Below are 22,879 nucleotides of genomic sequence, written 5' to 3'. Positions count from 1 at the left end.
AGAGACAGGAAATGAAAAGCAGGCTGGACACCTGTGAGAAAAATGACAGAGTAGTTCTCAGGAGCCCTGGCCTAATAGTGCTAGGGCTATTTAAGACACCACAGTGCTCTTCAGACAGGCTGTAAGGACAAGAAAACACTGTTGAAAGAGTGATGCTGTACTTTCTGAAGCTGAATTGGCTCAATGTGGAAGTTTTCTGAGTGCCTTGCTGGCATCTACTAATCATGTACCTTTGAATCCTTAGCTGTAAAACTTTATGGGTTTGGTTCCAATTCTATACCATGCCATGCTGGCCTGCAGTCTGTGCACGGGGCAAAACTTAAAACTACTTGCCAGGGATCTAAGAAAGGCATATAATGCAGGGATAGGATACTTTTGTCCAGGGGCAAACTGAGCACAACTTGTCCCCTTCCAAGACACTGCCAGCCAGTGGCAGAGCCTCTCCACGACCACTGCAAAAGCAAAAAGATCATGCTATTTGTATGAGTTTGCTTTGGCCTTCAACTGCCCCTGTGTGCTGTCTGAATTTTTGTCTGTCTCGGTGTTAAGTGTGGCCTCCAGCACAAACCACAGAGATGCCCCAGCACTGCTGCAGGATAAGGGCCCTGATTCTCCATGAGCACTAAAATCAGCCCTTCTGCCGTTGTTTCATAGCACAAACTGCTCCCCCCCGGATCTTCCTCCCCTCAGTTCTTTGACTGTGAAAAGCTCAGGGTCTGTGGATAGCTCGAGGCGTGCCAACAGGGTGTGGAGCTAGTCAGCAGGCCGAATCCAGCACGGGGTGGTGGTGAATTAAAGGCTGTTTATTCAGATGATTCCTTTGTGGTCTACATGAAATTGCACTTGTGAATTTGCAATCGCAATCCACTTCCTCTGGAAAAATCACTGCAATTGATAGTAATTAGCAACCTCTTACAAAGCTCTGGCAGGCTGTCCCGAAACCAATCCTCAAGTTCTCTGGGCATGGCACTGCCTGAGGCAGCTGGTCCCTTGTTACCATTTCATACATTCCTCAGGCCTGAGGCGAAGGCCCCACTCCAAACACCTGTCCAGTGGGAAACTGTGCTAAGTGACCTGATGGCTAAATGCCCAAATGGCTCAGCCAGAAATCGGACAGTTCTCCCACTCGGCCTGGAGGCACAAACCTCTGGGAGATGGCCACCTAAACCCAGCCTTCCTGCTGGCTGGTAGCAGTACTAAGGCAGTACCTTTGAATAGTTGCTGAGACAGACCTCACGAGAGGTTTGCCTGCTTCACAGATGGGACTCAAACACCCATGACCTTATGTCAGACGGGTCTCACAACCACAAGTTTAGATAATCCCTCCTGGAAACCATTACATGTGGTCCGCAGAGTGGACTGTTTTCTGGGAAATACTGACTCTAACCCAGTATCAGAATTTGACTAAGTATGAGCTTGCGTTAGAAGAAGGCATAAAAAGGTCGTTAAAAACATCAACAAAGTGGTTTTATGGAAAGTACAGAAGGAAATACAAAGTGCCAAAGCTGAATGCAGCATGTCAGATATTTTTCCTATGCCATATTCAGAAATGATTGGGCCAAAGGACATGGGTTGCTGCTAAGACACACCTCTTACGCTGCAGGCTATCCTCAATGTAATCCTACTACCAGTGTCATTTACCACATGAGTTCAGGTACCTGCAACCTCAAGTCACTGAACGTTAGCAAAAGGCTTTTTGTGCACACACGGCCTGGTGAGCCTATTTCCTGGAAATGCCAGCTCAGACCCAGCCCTTTGGTGCAGCAACAGGTTTAACACAACTGTTTTCAAAGCGATTTCACACTGACTTATTCATATTCTCCATTCCACTAGCAACGTTATTAACCCTATAACCTGCCCTTTCCCCCTCAGTCTGAATAACACAGCCAATGTCATTTCCGACCCACCAACCACCAGCAGATGACTAAGAGTCACCAGTCCAGGAAACTCAGAGCTCTGGGATCTGTCACCTGGCAATTGAAGCACAAAACAGTCTACATAAACACTCCGAGGGTATGGCTTTTCACACTTTCTTTGAACCACTGGTGTCCTAAGTCTTATCATTACCATCAACACAGCCTGCTGCCTTCAAGGCACAGTAGCCATAACAGTAGCATGAATCAGAATTAGCTACGCTAACTGCAGTAAATCGACAGCACTGAGCAATCCCATTTCATTAATATCAGCATCTCATCACCAGCTGCTCCTTGGAGACAGATGGCTGTAGCTGACTCCCAAAGCTTTGCTTTCTCTTCCCACCCACAATGAGTTGAAGCATTTGAGACATCAGTGACTGAGTAGTCTGAGTTTGTTTGTACACTGAAAATGTCCTCTTCTGTCCTGTTGCTGTCTTTTCCCATCTAATTTCCTTAATAAGGGTAAAAATAAATAAATAAATAAATAAATAAATAAAGGTGTTTTCAACTTTCAGCACAAATAAAAGAATTCCTAAACCCATGGCTGAAAAATCTTAACAAGAGTACCATTAAAAGATCTGCATTGGCCACTATGATACTGGCATGACAACTAAAAAAATAAATGGTGGAGGGAAATCTTTCTACTTGGTGAGTAGAAAATGTATTATTTTTTTCCCTGTATTAATTCAAATACCATACTTAGGCAAAGAAATGCACATAGAAAATAAATCCTCTGCATTGTAAAACAACTGCAGCCCTAGTTGGACCCTGCATCCTGCACTGAGTTGTGCCACAGGAACCTCCCCAAAATCCATTTGAAATTAGTTAAGCTCCTGTGAAGACAAGGGGATATGCCAGCACTCCGTTTTGTTCAGGGTGTCTTATAGCCAGTCACATACATACCAAGACATACAGAGTTTCAAACAGCAGAGCACTGCATATGCAGGGGCCTCCATTGTGTGGAAAGAAGTGAGTTTTGCACAACCCCTCTGTAAAGGCTCATGCCAAGAGCAGTATGCTTTATCCAACAGCCAAAAGAGGTTCCTGGGCTTCTGTGCTGAATCACTGTACATCGCAGCTGGAGGGGTCCAACGTCCTTCATAGGATTTTGTGGATTTTGCCATCGAGTTCCAGTTCTTCTCTTAGTGGAACAGGACCTTGTGAGACTCTGATGCACCCCCAGGATGCATCCAGCTTGCTTCAGACTGCTGTTCTGTACACTACACTAGAGCTCACAACAGTGGATGGAGGGAGGAAATACCAGCCACTTGGGCTGCACCATGAACAGTCTTCTTTTGCTGTAACTCTGGGCAATACGAAGCACAATGCGGCTTTGTAGGAACGGCTAATATATTATTAATGCTCCACAGCTAAATGGTGGCAAGCAGTGACAGGCCTGGGCAACAGAAGTTGTTTAATTTTGTACACTGTATTTTATTATAAATGTGTTCAGGAATCTAAAAAGCCATTTCTGAACTAAGAAATGAAGACAAACAAACAGATAACATGCATTTTCCCCACCAAAAAAAAAAAAAAAAAAAATAGCTCTTGAGAACCTTCTTTAGAAAAAAATTTTCACTTAAAGCAATTCTAGTTAGTTCTTTTTTCTTCTTCTTCTTTCAGCTTCTCATATCCTAAAATTGTGCGTAGAGACTGGTTATTAAGACTGTATTTTTGGAAGCATGGCCATCCGTACTTTTAAAGTAATTTAGAGCAAATTACTTTATATTAGATGTTAGCAGCAAATGGGAGCCAGCACAGCACAGTAATGGCAGAGGGAGTGGGTTAGTAGAGAGCACATGCTCATGAGGGAAAATACAGGAAGGAAAAACTTCCTTGACTTCAAACATCGGCACTAATGATCACCTCACACTACAGTGTCTAGCACTCAAGCTGATAAAAATAGAGTTATTAAGAAGATCCTTAAGTGTTTATGGACCAGTTGATTGCGTCGTCTTAATTAGGCATGAGTTGAATTCCTTAACGTTGCATTCAGCCCACTACCTGAGTGACTGCAAATCACTTTGGGGAAGGTCGTGGCTGCTCTGCTTGAGGGTGATGTGAGGGCAGGCGTTGATAGGTCGGACCTGCAGCTCTACAGGGAAGAAGATGCACCCTGTCCTGACATGCACCTGGTCAGTGCAGCGTACAGGAAACCTTACCTTCTGCTGGCTAAACATTTACCAGGGCATGAACTATGAACTACGAACAACTTCAGGGTTAGCTGCTGTAAACCTGACAGCTCCATGGATTTCCAAAGCACTAGGTACTGATTTATATCAGAGGAGACTGTGGACCCTTGACTGTACTCTACCAACTTAATTAAGGGTCTTTTTATCAGACAGACTCAGGAAAACCTTGCAGGGACACTTTCAGATGTTATTGGTCTCCTGGCTGTCTCTCCTGCCCTCTTGGGTTTGCAGATCCTCTAGGAGAGGCAGGAACAACATGTGTCTGTGTCTTAACTGCCCCAAGGCATAGCACAAGGTTTCAACAAAATCACCCCAGAGGCAAACTGTTCAGTGCTCACTGCTCTTGGGGATGAAGTGAGTAACAGAAGAAGGGCAGGGTGCATGGACAGGCATGGTAGTGTCTTCAGCCACCTCAGAAATATTCCTTAGAGCATGTTGGCCAGTGTCCTCACTGCAATCAGACCTGCACAGAGAGGTAAGGTAGACACAGTGACTGCCTCCCATCCACTCTCCTGAAGAGGGAAGGAGTAAAAAGAGGCAACAGAACTTGAAATGATTCTGAATAGCAAGCAGCGCTTACAGCACGAGATGACACAATTCCTAGGGCTAGTAAGTGCTTTGATACACTGCTTCAGTTTACATTCATATGCTACACACAAACAGTAAAAGGTACAGTATAAGGTCAAATAAAGATGCAAATGCCAGAATGAAAGCAGCCTGTGCAAACTTAATGCCTTCTCATATGGTTACTTCTCTTAGGTTACTTACATGTTTCCAAGGTTTCAGTTTCTATGGCCAGCCCCTTCCCTTTTTCAGAGTACAGCACAAGCAGGCCTCATTTACTGAGAAATTATTCAAAATTGGCTTTTCTTCAGCGTGTGTGGCAACAACACTAGCTGCATAATGTTTAAACCCTCGTGGGCACTTCAATGGTACTGGCTCTTTGAATATCCACATTTATTTTCACAGCTCATCTGCAAAGTGAAGCCAAGAGCATGAATCAGATTCTACCACCCTTACTCTAATCAGTGAGTAGCTTCCTTCATGATTGCTGGTGCTACTCTTCAGAAAAAGGGAAGAAAATTCGGGGCCCTTTTAGAGCTGGTGTGTTTGTGCACCTCCTCCAAATGGCCTCCATGCACCAGAAAGGTGTGTGGGCAGGTGATACTCATCATCTGTGATGAGTTGTGTTCTCATCAGAGAAATATAAATTAACTTAATTACAAGTTCATACAAAGAGTATGAATTGTCAGCTATAGAAGGATGTGTCATTAAATCCAGATTTTGCACATGGAGTTTTCCCATTACCTTATGTACAGTTTCTAGTCACATAAGTCCTCATACACAGCCTCTTTCAGTAATGATGCAAGGCACTCGCAGCCAGCAGAGATTGAAGTGTGCAGACATAGCCTGAAAACAGAGACAGAGGAAAGAGGATGAAATTGTCATTATCATCCTACTTAACAACTTCCTCTGTACTACAAAACAGGACATCTGATAACCCAGCCATTTATGTGTACAGGGCGAAAACACTGTCATTTAGATATAGTAGCTATTATTGTTAACAATGAAAGCTGTGGAGTCAGGATGTAAGAGGCAGTAACACCGAAAGGAAAGAGCATGCCTAACGCTCACCTTCAGAGCAAAACTCTTCCAATTATAAATAACCCAAGAAAATTTATTTTTCAAATTGAAATTTCCTATCAGTGCTTGCTCTTTGAGAAAAAAATCTTGGAAGAATTATAAGGTGCTTGCTTTGTTTGTTTGCTTAAGATAATAAGAAGTAAAAACTGAAACAAAACCACCCATTAGGGTTGTTTTCTCTTTCTCCTACTAAATGAGTAATGTTGAATAATATTTGGAGCAACTGTAGCTCTGCAGAAGCTTACTACAGAAGGAGATATTTGTCACAGAGGAATTCTGCCAGAGAGTTCTGCAAGAACATGCTAATGGGTTTTGCTCTGGGCCAGACAAGTAGCCAGAGGCCAGGGATGATGTATATCACAGTGGTTCTGACTTCCCATGTTGGCTAACGGATTCACAGCAAAGTGCATTTATCGACGCAAAGACTACTTTTGAATGAGTCCTGTTCAAAGCGTTGGTGGTAGGCTTATGGTATCACTGTTTCTGAAGTCTGCAATGCAAAAGTTCATGGTGTCTGTAATTGGGAAGTAATGATGGCATAAGGTTGTGTATTAAAAGCTTGTATTTCCTTTCTTAGTGGGATAGAACATGAATGAACTGCACAGGCTTTATAGCTACATGAGAACATTTTTTAAGTTTTCTCTCAGAGTATGAAATTCTCAGGGTCTCCGGAAACATTAAGGCTTATTTTGGAGAAATGGTGTCTGATGAGGCATTGCTCTCTGCAGAGCGGAAGCCCTAAGGCCACTTACCCAGTGGTGCTGACATCTGCTGCTGGGTTTTCCACTAAGCAGTTTCCTAAATTGTTATGTGTGTATTTGAAACCCACATTAAATATGCCTGTATTTTCTGTCCACTAAGTATTCATTTTTGTTTTCTTATGAAAAAAATCCTGTAAGAAGCTTGAGGTTTTTTTTTTTTTTTTAATTTTATTTATTACAGAAAGAAATGACAACTCTCTAGATGCTGTAGAGTAGTACATGTTCCAAGACATATATATAGGAGATAAAACCAAAAGTGCTATGTGGGATAGCTTCTTAATATTCTACTGAATGTCCCAAGAATGCAATTTATTTAGTTGCTATTAGGTGGTAGTTCTAGGGAAAATACTCAAAAAATGCTTTAGTGGCAGAGAAGACAAAATCACATTTAAGCTTTAGGTTTCTTAGATTCTGAAATAAAGAGTGAAATTAGCTCTTTAAAAAATGTGTTTCCCATTTGTATTTAAAAAAGTTATTATCTAGGAACATAGTTTATATTCTGCCAATCACCATAGTACATTACTTCAATAAAAAAAGAAGCAAAAAGTGTTTTTAAAAATCCCCATGAACAAAGTGAGAGAATATAAGGATGTGATTATCTAGCATTATCTTAAACACTGGCACTTACTGATAAACAGCTATTATAATCCCCTCTGGAAAACTCTTGCTATTCCTTCCTTGCCAACAAATAGGGTCCAGCATGGAACCTGGCAGACTGAAGACCAAGATCGCTGAAAACCATCTCCATGTCTTCCTCCTCTCACCTTTTCTCTGGGTGCTAGATGCTTGGAAGCTGTATGAAGTGAGGACGTTGGTCCCATGATCTGTACAGCATCAGGCTACTGCAACAGAAACAAATTGGGCTGCAATCAGCTGTGATAAATGCCCTCCATTAGCGACATGGGAGTTGTGCTGCCTGTGTCCTAGTGATCTTTAAATAGTAGCCGAAAGCAGGCTGCCTGCGGCTGATGCCATCCCACCAGTGTGAGATATTTAACTGAGATACCCGAGCTGGGAGTGCGGTTGCTCCAAACTTCATTAGCAGTCAGGGGAGACACAGGGAGACAAATGATGAAACTGAATCAGATCATTTTGGCAATTTTCATCACTGATGTATTTTAATTAATCCCAACCTCATTCTCCCCATTAGTTGGTAGAAACAACACCCCCATGACAACACAGAGCAATGCGCAGCTTTTGGGTTGGAATCCCACAAACTTCATGCTGCCTGTAAAAGCCCCAAAAGAGAGAGCAGGGAGAAGCAAATCCATTTATCACAGCTACCTATCCAAATGTATCCAATTCTTCTTCCCTTAAGTTAATAGGGAACTTCTGGTCTCAATTTAAAGTGGGAATTAAGACCAAAGACTGGATGCTTAATGTTTTTTGTAGCCATCATTTGATGACAAACCAAGGCTGTTTAGCCTCCTTTGCTTCATCTCTCTGACTTTTCTCTGTATCGCTGTATTCCCCAATAGCTTGGTGAGAATTTAATGTAGCTACCTAGTTTTTTTGTTTGTTTGTTTGTTTTTCCTAGCTTCCTTGTCTGAATCTGTTTGTGCAGCTGTCAGTCCTCCTGCAGAAGCTCTTCAATGTTAGCCAATTTCAACCAGGTTTGACCAAGACAAAAAGATCCTGAAGATGCTACATTTATAAAAAACAGACTGCCAGTCAGGCAGAAACCCTGTTCATAGCCCTACTGAGGAAAAACCTTCATCGTTAGATCAATCCTTGTTAGGCACTGGAGCACCTGGGGAGGCCAAGGGAGGAGGTAATTTATGCTGCTGTCAGCACATGTTCAGCAGTAACCTTGTTGTACTGGGTCTGGCTAGGATGGAGTTAATTTTCTTCATAGCAGCCTGAATTATGCTGTGTTTTGCATTCATGCCTAAAACAGTGTTGATAGCACAGCAGTGCCTTGGCTGTCACTGAACAGTGCTTGCAGAGTGCTGGGGCTTTCTCTGCTTCTCTGCAGCCCAGCAAATAGGCTGGGTGTGAGCAAGGGGCTGGGAGGGGACACCGTGGGGACAGCTGACCTGAACTGACCAAAGGGATACTCCATGCCATATCACGTCATGCTCAGCATTGAAGACTGGGAGGTTTTCTTTCTAAAGTAGCTGTTGCTTGGAGACTGACTGGGCATTGGTCTGATTGTGGGAGGTGGTGAGTGATTGCTTTTACATCACTGTTTTTTTTTTTTCTTTCTCTTTCCTTCAGTTATTACAGTTATTAAACTATCTTTATCTCAACACTTTTTTTTTTTTTTTTTTTTTTAATTCGCTGGTCAGGATCAACCCACCACATTCATCTACATCTACATGAGATCTACTGATAGAAATATAAACAAACCTGAAGGATAAGGAACTGAAACATTTCACAAACAAATAAGTTACCAAACTGGAGTTATTCAAACCCATCAAGCTATCAGATTCTTCGAGTATAGCAGTTCTACAGTACTGTAAAGTAGTTTTTTTTTTTTTTTTTTTAAAAAAAGATTTGTAGCCTTTGGAAAAAAAATATTACAAAATATACAAACATGTTCAAGAGTGATTACCAAAGGATGTTCCTATAGTTGCTCAATGTGCATGCGTTCTATGATACACAGCAGTGGACAGCTAGCATTGTATAAATGCAGAAAATGAGCAAGATAATCAGAAAAAAGTGTAGAGACCTGGTAAATTGGAAGTGCATCTCTCAGAAACAAGGCAAGGAAGGCTTTGGGAGATGTACACCATCACAGTATGATTTTGAAGTGCCAGTATGATGTGTCTGTGAAGAGCATGCTGTGATCCTGGCCCTTGTCAGAAATGTCTCCAGCAGAGCCATAGCATAGTGGCATGAAGGCCATGGTGAGACCATGCATGGCCATATGCAAAATTCTGTCACTCATACTTGAAAAAAATAACTTGATTATAGGATGGTTAGAGAAATGGTGAACCAAGCTTTTGAGCTTGGCCTACTTAGCCTAAGAAAACAAATGGAATCTCCACAGAGAAGGGAGGGAGTAGGAAACACAAATGGGGAAAAGAAAACTTCAAACTTACAAATCATATTGTTAAAAAAAATAATTAAACTAGCCATTAATTTATTGGAATGAAAGCATTTCTCACCATTTGTGGCTGGAATCAGGTTCCAGAATAGCCTTGCAATGAAAGTAAATGAGACTGGAAAAAAAAATTGTTTGCAAGAGCACTCTGCAAGGCCTCTTGCATCGCAAGGGGCCTGTGGTAGCAGGCTGGACACAGCAAACTAATAAGACCTTTCTGCTCCTGATACCTTAATATCATGAAAGGGTAAAAAATTATGTGGCATAAGTATCAGGAAAGCCTCCTGGCAGGGAGGTTTCTCTGTTAATGCCATTGACTAGCAAAGGAAGCTGTTGGATCTGAGACAATGACTGCATTAATAAGAAGAGCTTCTGGATCTCTCTCCCTTTCTGCAAGCAGATAAATAATTGATCAAACAGTCCTCAAAGTTCAAAATTTCATTTGGGAGTAGGCCAAGTAAAGCCCATGGGAGAATAAGGCTGTAGGAACATGTATGGAGGGACCTCCTAAGATCCCCTTACAAACATCAAGACCCATGTACCTCATGTGCTCTCTTCCACAGTGGAGTGAAGGCAATAAGAAAACACATTTTTCTTCAGATGACACAGTGTTGCATAATAATAAACATACGTCATTTATCTGAGACTTGCTAAAGCTCTGCGAAGGCCTTTTACAATCTAATAGAAATGTGTAAGTAAATAGTATTTACAAATAGTAAAACTGTACAAAGTATATGCTGCTTACTGTAAATGTAACAGAAAAGAGCCATTGGATATACTCATTACAAAAGGCTGTAGATCATGGACTTCTGAAGAAGCAAACATTGATTTAAAGTTTCTCAGGGGCAGATTTCTTCATAATGCTCAACATCCAGAATCAAAGAAAAAGTCTCACTCTGCTACGTATCTACACTTACTTTGATTAGGCATGAAATGAAAATACTCTTTTTAAAAATACATCTGTTGGTGACCTTTGACAGTCTTGTCCTTTTTGGGTTCCTGAGGGAAGCTGAGCTCTTATAAACATCAAACTTGAGGTAGCGGGGCACCAGCAGTCTGTGTCACAGCTCACCCAGATGACGATACAGGTTATGTGTGAGCTTTGGGACTGCCCCAGCCATCACTCATCTCAGGGATTTATTGGAGTGGACCCTCTCTGGAGAGGGAAGGGGATTATGACTTTTTCTAGACTGGGAAAGATCTTAAAAACAGTGCAATATAAAGGCATAAGTACATTTTCTTGTCTATGGCTTATTTTGTATACCAGACCAAGCTAATATATTGTATCAGGTAGGTCTGTGTATAGTTATACTGGGATAGCAAGAAAAGAAGCCTTTTTGTTGAAGAGACTTGGCTTTATATTTTTATTTATTCAACTGCCTGAAGCTACACAGAAAGGAGGCCTAAAACTGAAATGCCACTGATTGTTTTTAACTTGTGCACAGTAAATGTCAGAAGAAAAGAGGTTATTAGTTCAGGAAAAGATATCCTACCATGCAGGAGCTTTCTGTTAGCACTGTTCTGTAAAATCCAACATGCTGAGTCAATAGGAATAGCTTTCTTCATTGTAGTTCTGAAATAAACCAAGGACCTGAGTGGTTGCAGCTCAGGTAACAGGCACCTTAATATTCGCTCAGCACAGACTGACTAACTTTTTGGTGTTGTCTTAGATTCAGTTACATCACTGCTAAAATTTCTGAGCTTGAATCAGAATTGATTTAAGCTTCATTAACTGACTAATTTTAATGTAAATGTCACAGCATTTTTGCCTTTAAGAAACAGATTTAAAAAAAAAAAAAAAAAAAAAAAGCAAACCTGGCATTTGTTGCAGCACTGAGCATGTAAAAATGTCAGTGTGGCTTACTGAGGTGGTTTGTCTTTTCTGCTTTAACTCTATCACTTCTGGAACACACAGACTTAGGCCACTCATTAAAAAAAAAAAAAAAAAAAAAAAAGAAAAAGTAAAACCTTCTACTGTACTGTGACCTCTTTACTTTGGAAAGGAGGCATGCGGAGTTTTCCAGAATGAACTTCCAGGCATAAACAACCTCAGTCAACTGAACCTCTCCAGGAGCATATAGCATTCATTCCAAGAAAAAAATATTATTATACTGGCCCCAACACAAACGGTGTCTAAATACTATTTCATTTAATTGATTGATGCTTTTTATTTTAGCACTGCCTTTTGATCATTGATTGAGGTCCTCGTCCAACCAGTTTTTGGGCTGGTAAACAGCAAATGAACTTGGCAGGCTGCAGAGATTACTGTTTATGAGGCAGACAAAGCAATCATGTACCAAGTAAGAATGAGTATAGAGGGTTCTTCAGCTGTACTTAACCAAAGCTTTTTAAAACAACCCTAGCATCAGATTGATGGATTTAAGCTTTCACTAAAGCGAGGTGGAGAGAGTTGGCACAAATATGTTTTACAGATGCAATTTTCAACTAACGAAGAAACAAGGAGAAATCTGGGACATCGAGCTCACCCAGAGATCTCCTATGTACTGCTAAAAAATCAAAAGTTTTCAAAGCCCCTAAATTAGCCTTCTCCCAGTGAAGCCAGCTGTTAAATTCCCAGTGGTTGGAAAGGATGTCAGGTTAGGTCACAGTTATTTAGACCACTGAAAAGCCCACCTTGAAAAAAATATTTTATTTTCCCAGACTGTATAATACCATATTGGTGTCTTCTGGACCTTAAACTTCAAACTTGCTTCCTGCTTCTGTGAGCCCAACTCATCTTTGTGCTGGCAGTGGTGGGGAAAGGGTTGGGAGGCGTCTCTGTCTACACGTGGCCTGGTTGTGCTCTCTGGACTGAATTCCCTGAGTGTAAAGTACAGATAGTGGCACTTTCCTGCTGACGTGGATTATGTGGATTCCTCAAGCTTTCAAGGGATAAAAGCCAAACAAATAACATAACAGGTGATGTCTTCTGCATGTTTTATCTACTGGCATAGAACCATGGCTCCATTATTCAGAAAACGACAATACAGACAAGGAAAAACTTAAATTAAAAGCAAAGAAAAAACACTATAAACACTATTAATAATAATGAAGAAAAATGAAATGGCATGTGACCTGATTTCTAAAAAAGAATCCCTGCAGACCCACAGGCCACTACGTTGAATATGATTCTCTGTACTATTAAATGAGCTTCTCTCAGCTTGCCTACCTTACTGTTTACTTAAAGGCATTTTAAGTTTTTTGGTCTGCCTGCTCTTACCCAGAATATTAGAAGAGGCTACTCTGTGTTTATTCTAGTAGCTCCTAGAGCATTAGCTAATTTACCTGAGGACAGCTGGAAATCAGCAAATGAGCTACAAGGGAAGTCAAACATACACAAATAAACATAAGGAGAGTCAATAGATGAACATGTTTATTTTATTTTTTTAAAAGGGGGAGATGTGTTTTTCTAAATTTGCTAATTAGAGAGATAAATATTTCCATGCAAACTGTAATAAAATTGGATAAAATGTGAACTATTACATTTGTGTCTTTGCCAAATCACTGTCAATACAGTGCTGTCATAGACATCTAAGTAAAGTTGCTGAACGAGCTCTCTTCAGAGCTGACAGTGTGCTCTATCTTGATACAAGTGTTGCTTATTAAGCTTACTCTATCCAGTGATTTACTAGTATAGCAGTTAGAGTGGTACAATGAACATGAGGGACATAGCAGCTGCTGTTGTTGCCTCAAAGTGTGATATTTGGCACAGAGGGCTAAATCTTCCCAGCCTTCCAGGGCAGCAGCAGCTCTTGGGACTGGGCCTCTCACCTCTACATGCCTCAGGTTTTCCTCCACAAATGCAACTTTACTTCAGTCCACATGAAGGATCTGTAAGCAAAAAGCACTGTTATCATACTGCTTTGCACTACAGACGGTACTTCAGTATTCATCTGCAAAAGACAAAACCCACTACTTAATTGTCCTTTGAGAGTGTGACTTTTCTTTCCCAATAGTGGTGTAATGCTTCTTCTGAGGTGCCATTTACTGATTTATTTTTAAAGTTTACATTTTTAAATGAAATTAGTTGGACTGCAGTTTGTGGAAAATAAGGGCAGACATACAAATCATATTTTAGTCAAAGTCACGGCTCCAAAAATATTATTTATGCTAAGCTTTGAGATATGCTTTGTCCTTAGGGAGCCAAGCTGTTACATATTTTCTTCTTAATCTACTCGGTCTTCAGGTTTCACTGCCAGCTGGAATTAAATATTAGAGATTTTCTTTGTTGTTATAGAGCTGAATTATTATAGAGATAATTATTATTGAATATTTCAGCATACATCCTGTACTTAATTCATTTAACACACACTAAATGGAGCATGGATTGCAGCACCAAGAACAAGTCTTTAATTGTTTTAATCCAAAAGATGAAGAAGGTTTGAGGTAGAGACCTCAATCAACAAAGGCAAACCTAGATGTGAAAAGATATGGACTTCTTTTTTTTCCTTTACATCACTGTAGTAAATCATCTTCTTTCCACATGAAATTTTAGTGTTTCCAGAGTGCATTGCTAGTGGGGAGCAACAACCCACAAGCTCTTGAAACCTCTGCATCTGCTTAAGCCCTCAGATTGCCTCTTGTTTTGTGCTCAAGTCCTGCTTCTCTTCATCACCCCGTGCTGCCAGGAGTACTTCCAGAAACGTGAGTGCCCCACCAAAGAGGGTATTTGCCAAGGCTGACTTCATGAATGCTGGCAAACAATGCCAGTTTGTAAGTTTTAAGAAAAGGCCCCCTCACCTCCCCACTCCTCCGTGCCAATGGCAGAGCCAGGAGCATGGGGGAGCGCCACAGTCCTGCTCCTATGTCGGGAGCTGTAGGCCCCAGCAGGAACTTTACCATCACACCTCAGGCCACGACCAAAAAATCACTAGGCCCCCCTATCCACATGTCAGCAGATCCCCTATCCACATGACAGATCCACTAGCCTTGGAGGCTGTTGCACCAACTAGATGGCTAAGGCTGGTGCGACGAATCCCACCCTGATAGCTCAGAGCTGAAACAAGAGTAACAGTCTGCACAGGTACTGAAGACTTCATTCGGTACGTTTTGCTTTGTTTCAAATTACAGTTTTAATGAGCTTTAAAAACAAAACAAACAAACAAACAAAAATATTTGAGGTTTTTAAAGGCATTTTGTTCATTAAAAAAAAATAAATCAGGAGATTTTAGGTCTACTTCACACATTTCTGTAAGGATTCTAGCATTCTTACAGTGTCAGCAGAGCATTAATCCCAATTTTTCATACCCCTACATTGTGAAAGCTATTAGAATTAATCTTACTGCAAACAGAAATCAGGTTTACAGGCTGCACCATTAAGCTGTGTGTGCATATACAGACACAGATGTATACGTATTAATACAGAGAAAATCAGGATGTGTTCTGATATGTTCTGTTAAAATCTGCAGGAGCCACTCTTTTTTTTGGCAGGGAGATGTGTGATTGCAGGGTGAAAGTCTGGGGTGTGCGAAGAAGCTCTATGTGGCAAAGGGCTATAAAGTTAGCCTCTAAAAGTGAATAAACTTGAGTCTGTGCTGGAATTCCTTTCTTTATTCCCCTTTCTTGCCCTTGTTTATGTTTTAGATAAATGTCCATAACCCCGTGCTCTGACAAATTCTTCCTAAGAAAGAGATGTTTCTGTTCTGGCCTTATGACTCATGCCCAGCCATGCCCTGACTGGGCCAGAAAGAAATACAGGAGCTGATCTATAGTCCATTGACTTCAGTGGACCTTGATCCAGGGACATAAATTATGTTTCTACGTGACAATTGAAATATTAACTTGTTAGGGCTAGGTCTAACTCAGTGAAACTGCCTTACAGAGAACAAGTTTTTCTTCCTCTTTTAGGAAGCCTCTGAACAAAAAGGGGAAGAGATCCAGGCTTCTTTTATTTCAAATATTTGGAGATAGGAACCTTAGTGAGGAGCTCCCATGCAACATAGCATAAAAGTAATATTATGCATGGTGATTCTTCCCTAGCCTGTTGGCAGCAAGCCCTATAAATTATGAAATAGACCCAGGTGCAGGAAATCAAATCATGAAATAATCAGAGCTCACAGTAAAATATCTCCATTAAGATAATGTACTTAAATGAGCTGCACTGCAGCTCATTCTATCGCACCCCTATGCTTTAATGTAGCTACTTCTGCATACATTTTAGTTCACTGATGCCAAAAAGGAAAGTGGCCTTTAGGAACTGGCCATTGTGCTCTCATTGCCACTTTCTTTCTCTTCCCCAGTGCATTTTCTAAATTCTGTGAGTTCGCTCTCTAATTTTTTCTACCTTGTCCCCTCATCCTTTTGTTTCTTCAGATTTTTAATGTGACTTCCATCTGACACAGATTAATACTCCACTGCTTTTAACAACTGGGCTTTTTTGCAGAGCCTGGGATTTCTTTGTACATCAAGATTCTTGCTCTGCACCGACTGATACAAAGCATACTCATATTTTCAGGAGTCTACAGTCATACCGTACAAACTACTAATTCAGGCTTGATAGAAGAAGTCCATGGCCTTGGAATTTATTTTCTTCTAAGGGTATGTTTTAGTCAAAGGGCTGGCCTCTCAGCTGGTAGTTTGAATCAGCCAAGGAAATGCATCATCCAACGCACTCATCTTTGTACTCATTTATTTATATTGTGTTGAAAGAAAAAAAAAAGGGAAATAAAACAAAGATCAAAATTTTGACCATTTTATTTATTGTGCGTTTTTTTCCCAAACTGAATAGTACAAATCCTTACATGGCATGTTGATATGCTCAGTACCCATTTAATTTCAGATTAAGACAGCAATATAGAGGACACAAAACAAAAAAAGATTGTTCAGGCTTGCAAGTGCTATTAAGCTTCACATACTGTCTTAACATTGTAAAATGAAAGAAGTCCCTCTACCTCTCATTGTTTGAGATGTGAATATATTTTCAGAAATACACCTGTATTCTAATTAAATTTAGGAAAATGATGATAGAGAAAACCCCTGAGAAGGCTCCTCCTGCTTCCCCATGCTACGGCCAAAGTACTGCTGTAAGCACAACAAAAATTAAACCCTGAGAGTCCAGCTTGTGCAACGCTTAATCAGATCCAGTCATCACTGCAACAACAGTCATGGTTAGAGCTGAAATTGCATCCACCCTGAAATAACCCTCCAGTGGTAACATAGTCTGTAATGAGTACAGAGCCAAATTTCATGCCACGTGTTACAAGTATTCAAGCACAGATGTGGCATAAAGCTGCTTGTTTTTAGGAGAATATGGTTTGAAAGCAAGACCCCCTACAGAAAGCCTGTAGGAAGGAACCCTGAAAAAACACTGAAGAGCCACAGTCTCCCATCCATCCGCCAGAAAAGCTGTTAAGAAATACTATCTCAAAATCAAAAACTGGGCTGACTGAGCAAAGGAGCGGTTGAAGAAAAAGTAGCTGATGCAGGGAACCTCCTCCACAGCCCTTGATACACACACACAGATGCTGCTCTCTTGTAAGAGTTGTGGGTTCCTAACTAAATGTGTCAAGCAAGCTCCTCATAGTAACCCTATTTGCTCATTGTGCTAACAGACCACACATGTTCAGAAAGGTGAAATTTATCCCTTTTTGTATGATGATGAGCAAGTCTGTCTACCAAAACAATTACTCTTTTTACTTAGTGGATTTAAAACCTTTGGCATTACTTCAATGTGATTTTTTTTTTTTTTTTTTTTTTTTTTTTTTTGTGTGTGTGTGTGTGATTTCATAGGCAAGCAAGCAAAAACGTACAAACTGGGCCAATTTCTGAACTCTTTGTTCCTGAAACCGCTGGGAGGTTTGTTTAAGCAAGGAGTTCAGAAATTGACCCTGATGAAAGCAGGCTCCAGCAGCAATGCCAGCTGGCCCTCGGTGCCCCTGTGCTGTCAGTCAAACCAGTGATCGCCCATGCAGGTTCTGTTCCACTCCAGGCCACAGTTCCAGCACCACTCAAACTTGCACTGAGGTCGAGGACACTTCATGTGCATGCAGCCACCTGCAAAACAGCAAAAGAAGGGCTTTGGTACTTGGCAAGCACTTAGAGATGTTAATCAACTATTAACAGTTTTAAAATCAACTTCTGAAGCCCTTCAATTACTAACCAAGTAGAATACTTAATAAAAGTACAAACCTGAACACTACTTCTCCTGGGCTTTCTAAAACCTTTTATTCCCTCTCTTACAGAGGTCTAACATGCTGGTCTCACTTGAGGGGCTGCAGAAGTACGAAGTGCAGTCCTGTCTGACATTTGGGGACAGGGAAAAGCAATGACAGCCTGTGGCCTCTAAAACCAGTGATGCAGATGCCTGCTCCAGAGCAGTCTATGCTAGTAAAGCTGTGAGGCAGAGGTTGAACAAAGTTCAATTCTTTTTTGAATTTGGATTCAACAACCGAGAGATGTGCAAAGAGAGTAAATCAGGAGACAGATTTTGACAGCTCACTGCTGATTATATCAAAATGACATTAGCAATTTAAGTTACTTTGACCTTTTTAATATCTGAAGCAGCCTTTTGATCACCTCAGTGTTTCCAGTGTGTTGGGTTTGTTACTTGCCCATACTGTGAGAACAGCTTTAATCTCTCTGCTCACAGCCTTGATCGAATGATTAGTTTGTAATATATAAAACATTAACATTGTCAAAGGTCATTACAAAAATCTACTTCAAATGGAAATTATGTTGCTTACCACACAAAGAAATCTCTTGTATAATTCAAACTGAAAGAAAAACGTGTAGCAAGAAGTGCTGAAATGTCAGCTCAGTTTGACTCCAGATGGTGATATGATGTACAAGGAGTGTGCATTCCCTACTGTACGACTTGCTACCCTTACTCAACCTTTCCTATAAATGCCACTCCAGAAGGTGAAAACGACAGGAGACACGAGAAATGATTTGTTAAAATAGGCCTATCTGCTTCATCTGACAGAGGGAGAAAACCAGCTGTGATGGCAACACCCATTTGCCAACAAGGCAAAGTTTATATAGTTGTGCAAGAGATGCAATTCACTGGACATTTTAACCTTATTTAAATTTAAGCGTACTAATGGCCAACATCTGCAACACACTTTACTTAAAGTTTAGACCCAATGCTCTCTTACATGTACAACTCATGTGAAGCCCCCACTGGATAAAATGTATCTCAATCCTGGTGCAGGAAGCAAAACCCAACAGGCACCTGCTGTCAAACAACCGCTCTATCTGCAAAGCTACATCAGTGAAGTTACTCTCTGCTACACAGCAGCTGAAATCAACAGTCTGAGTGGAGAGTGCCTCAAGCAACATGGCCCATAGCTTTATGAGCATAGCAGTCCTCTGAGAGATGTGGATGTGTATTTAAACTCACTCAGACTACTATCTGAATACGAGGGGACACTTCTTTACTGTGAGGGTGAGAGAGCACTGGGACAGGCTGCCCAAAGAGGTTGTGGGGTCTCCTTCTCTGGAGATATTCAAAACCCTCCTGGATGCCATCCTGCACAATGTGCTCTGGGTGATCCTGCTTGGCAGAGGGGTTTGACTAGGTCATCTTCAGAGGTCCCTGCCAACCTTGGCCATTCTATGATTCTGGGAACTGAACTGTGGGAAAGTGCTTCACTCTCTCACTTTGGCTATTACAGAAAAGTTATTGGCATTTAGAAGTACTCTACAATGCCTACAGAAATACAAGCTGTTAGAGAAAAGTTACTGACATACAGGAATATAGGCAATTGCAGAAAAGTTATTGGCATCGTCACTGTCCCTCGTAAAAGTGGCAAGTAACAGTGTCCACAGAAGCATCTGTGGAGAGAAGGCAGAGTTATTCTCTTGTGTGGAGACACAGATGAGGCCGGATGGCAGATTTCAGTGTACAATCATCAGCCTCTTGACACCAGCTGTACTTAGGCAGAAGTGAAGTGCTCCTCTCAGTTTAGAAAAGTCAGCCTAGAGGCTGGAACATGGAGTACCCTTTACCAGAGAAGAAAGCAAGCACTATGTCTTTAAAGCTTCATGCTTTAATTCGTGGGACCACTGAGGTGGGAAGTCATAGGGAAGAAGATGCTTGGGGAACTTTAGAGTCACCCAGGCTCTCAGGGCAGCTGGGCATCACCATGCTGGCAGCAGGCCACTCCAGCTCATCGCTCTGGGCATGGACTGCTCAGTTGTGCCTACAGTCTACCATGGGAGAGCCCATTTATTGAAGCAGGTGCTGTGTGCTGTCCTGGTACCAAAATTAAACCTACAGCATGATGTTTCCACAGCCATTCTGCTTTTTTCCCTACCCGCACTGTCATGTTTGAAGGGAGATAGGAGATACCGTAAAGGTATTTGTTGCAGGTTATTCTAGTTGAACAGCTGAGGTACAGAAAGAGGAGGTTTTTCAGCACAGCCTGAAGGCCATCTGACTCCAGATGAGACTAAGCTGTTTGGCGTGATGATTATTCCCTGAATGCCTTCTGTAAGCACCATTTCTCCAGAGCACTGATATACCTGTTCTGATCAGTTCTAGACTGACAAGGGAACTACATAATCCCAGCAACCAGGCTCATCAAGGACCTCCTGGCTTTCCGTGTTTTCAGAGAAGCAGGCACACTATTGCAGTTTGCATCAAGTCTGACAGTTTGACTTCTCAAGGGCATTAATCATTTTTGTTCATACTTGTTCAGAAGTTTTCACTAACCAGCAGGATACAGATTTAATTTGTAAGTGGTGGTTTGAAAAGCTATTATTTGTGTAGTCGAGTAGAATATAGATCTTTATCCAAAGAGATTTCCAGCATTACTAAAACTTGTTGAGGAGCACAAATAAAATAAATGCTGCTGAGATGTCATTTCCTTTTGCATATCAATTTTTAAAATTGGCATATATTTTCATAGAATGCAATAAACAAAGTTGTTTTGTTAAAAGACTTCAGGTGCCTTTTTATCATTTGACTCAGTGGAACATGTCATCAGTATAAATCTACAGTATTGTTACAATGAGGAACAATGGGCTGTAGGCAGTTTAAAAATGTCAGCCTACAAGCTGAAATGTGCAGTACCCGTTACCAGAGAAGACAGCAAGCACTGCACCCTTCAAGCTTCATGCCTTATTTTGCAGAATCACAGAATTGATGGGGTGGGAAGGGACCTCTGGAGATCATCATTTGCCTGTGCTTAAAGAAGGGTCAGCTAAAGTAGGCTGCTCAGGGTCACGTCCAGTCAGGTTTTGAATATTTCCTGGAATGGGGATTCCACAACCTCTTTGAGCAACCTGTTCCAGTCTTCAACTATCCCCAAGGTGAAAAATGTTTTCTTGTGTTCCTGCATTTGGTTTTGTGTGCATTGCCCCTTGTTCTTTCACCAGATGCTACTGAGAAGAGTCTGACCTTGTCTTCTTTATTCCCCCATCAGGTATTACCCCAGCCTGTTTTGGGGTTATTTCTCCCCAGGCTCAGGACCTTTGAATTTACCTGTGTTGAATTTCATGAGGTTCTTCTCAGCCCATTTCCCAAGGTCCTTCTGAATGGCAGCATGACCATCTGGTTCCAGAACATGGAAACATTTCTAGCCTGCTGCTGTAGCTTTGGCATTTTGCATTATGAGGCACTACTCTGACATGGGTCAGGCCATTAGAAAGGAAAGGTCTGTTCCTGCTTACTATCCCTTTTGAATAATTATTTTCTTCCAAGAAAAAAATATGATGGCTTTTCTTTCTTTTTTTTTTTTTTTTTTGGATATGTTGGTGATTTTTACAAGCAATTTTAATTGTATAAATTATCACATGATGTCAAATAGGGATATGCTATTTATGACACGTGACAACTGTAAATTAACAATAAAACTGCACTGAGTAAGAGAAAGTAAAGCTCCTAGTAGGGCTTCAAGCCTGACCAGGTTTTTCATTTGTGTATGCACAGACTGTAAGTATGAACAGTTGCAAGGACTATTTGTAATCCAGTTCAACCTTCTGGTTTTCCACCCTGTCTTCCAAGCCTGTAAATAACTTTTTTTGACTTACCTCTCTGTTCTCTCTCTTTTGCTGCCTACCTTGCTCTCTACACTTTGCCAAATCTTGTCTCTCCTTCCCACTCTTGAATTCATGCTTTCATCCCTTCAGGTCCTTGTGCTTGAAGTCTCCCACTTTCCATCTGCCAGCTATCTTCTTTTCTTTCTTCAAACCACAGATTTCAGGATTTTGTCCTATTTCTTCCTTAGTAGTATTTCCATAGTATCACTGCTTCAAATGTTTTCACCTTACAGTTCATGGTGTCTTATTCAGCATTTTCAAAGTCATTTGTATAACTGATGCCACAAAACTGAGAAGCATCCTCTATACTTTGTATACATATAACATTTAGGCAAACATTTTAGTGTATTTTGGTTAATTTACATTAATACAATTAAACCTTGGAACAGCATGTACTACAAGACATAGCCTATTTGTTGTTCTTGTTCCTTGTTTTAGTCACCCTGGTGCCAAAAGATTACTTTTCTTCCTACATGGTAGGCATTGATCAGCGTAAGAAGTTTGTCAAGAATCGTAATTCTTCCTCTGACTTGCTCTTCTGCAATTGACATTTCACTGGGTCGAGATTCATTTCATTTAAATTCAGCTGTATACTGTTTAGACATCTACACCAGCTCTATTTTTCCTACATCCTGCTTTTAGGTGTGATTCTTCTGGCCTATATTAGACACATCTTGTTTCAGTGAGAGATGAATTTTGCCCTATAAATGTCTACTTTTTCCATTGTTAATGCAAAATCCGTACAACTAACTGGACATTCAGTCATATGAATTCAACACCCAGTGTTTCTCTATGCCTCTTTTTCCCTGTCTATCATGAGGACAGCTGAGTGCTTTGTGAGGCTGGGTTAGTGGCTCTGGAACTAAGTGATTTAGATTTGGTGATTTCAAGATAATTTAGTGTCAGAAGGAAGATTCAAGTACTATGTGCCCTCCCTCTCTTGGGATAATAGCATGCATATGGATACATGCACATTCATATATTTATGCTGTAAAATTAATTTTACAAGACAGGTAAATACCAGGTATCTAATAAATTTACCATTTTTTTCTACTGGAATATGGCAGTTGGGGCATGGCTTGGTTGTTTTCTTGATTGTTTCTCTAGATGCCTCTTCCCATCGGGCTTGCCTGGCTGCATGTTCATCAACTACATATCCCTGCAAAGAGAGAGAAAAGCTATTTACCCATGATACAAGATACGTCCCCCCAAAGCTCCCTGCCCTGAGGGTCAGGCGAAGCCCCAGCAAGAGGGCGCAGAAGTCAGCAAGCCATGCTGCAAATGCACACCGGCAGGTAAAGCAAAAGGTGAAGCAGGAGTCAGGTGAACCTGGCTGAGATT

At 41.1% G+C, this 22,879-nt stretch overlaps 1 protein-coding gene across 1 annotated transcript in view; it reads right to left on the bottom strand.

The window, feature by feature from the left end:
• Window positions 1-17,170: 17,170 nt before the first annotated feature.
• The window catches only part of PRKN (parkin RBR E3 ubiquitin protein ligase), a 775,548-nt gene continuing 769,839 nt past the window's right edge, over window positions 17,171-22,879 (bottom strand). Inside the window, exons 11-12 of the mRNA XM_082758445.1 lie at window positions 22,580-22,697; window positions 17,171-17,551 (exon numbers count right to left, since the gene is read on the bottom strand). Of these exons, the coding sequence (XP_082614571.1) occupies window positions 17,442-17,551; window positions 22,580-22,697 (228 nt within the window). The 3' untranslated portion in view covers window positions 17,171-17,441. The remainder of the gene's footprint in view (window positions 17,552-22,579; window positions 22,698-22,879) is intronic.

Source organism: Aythya marila, assembly GCF_965140915.1.
Source record: "Aythya marila genome assembly, chromosome: 3".
Lineage (NCBI taxonomy): Eukaryota > Metazoa > Chordata > Aves > Anseriformes > Anatidae > Aythya > Aythya marila.
The sequence above is the reverse complement of the archived record's forward strand: the minus strand, read 5'-3'. Positions and strand labels throughout refer to the sequence as shown.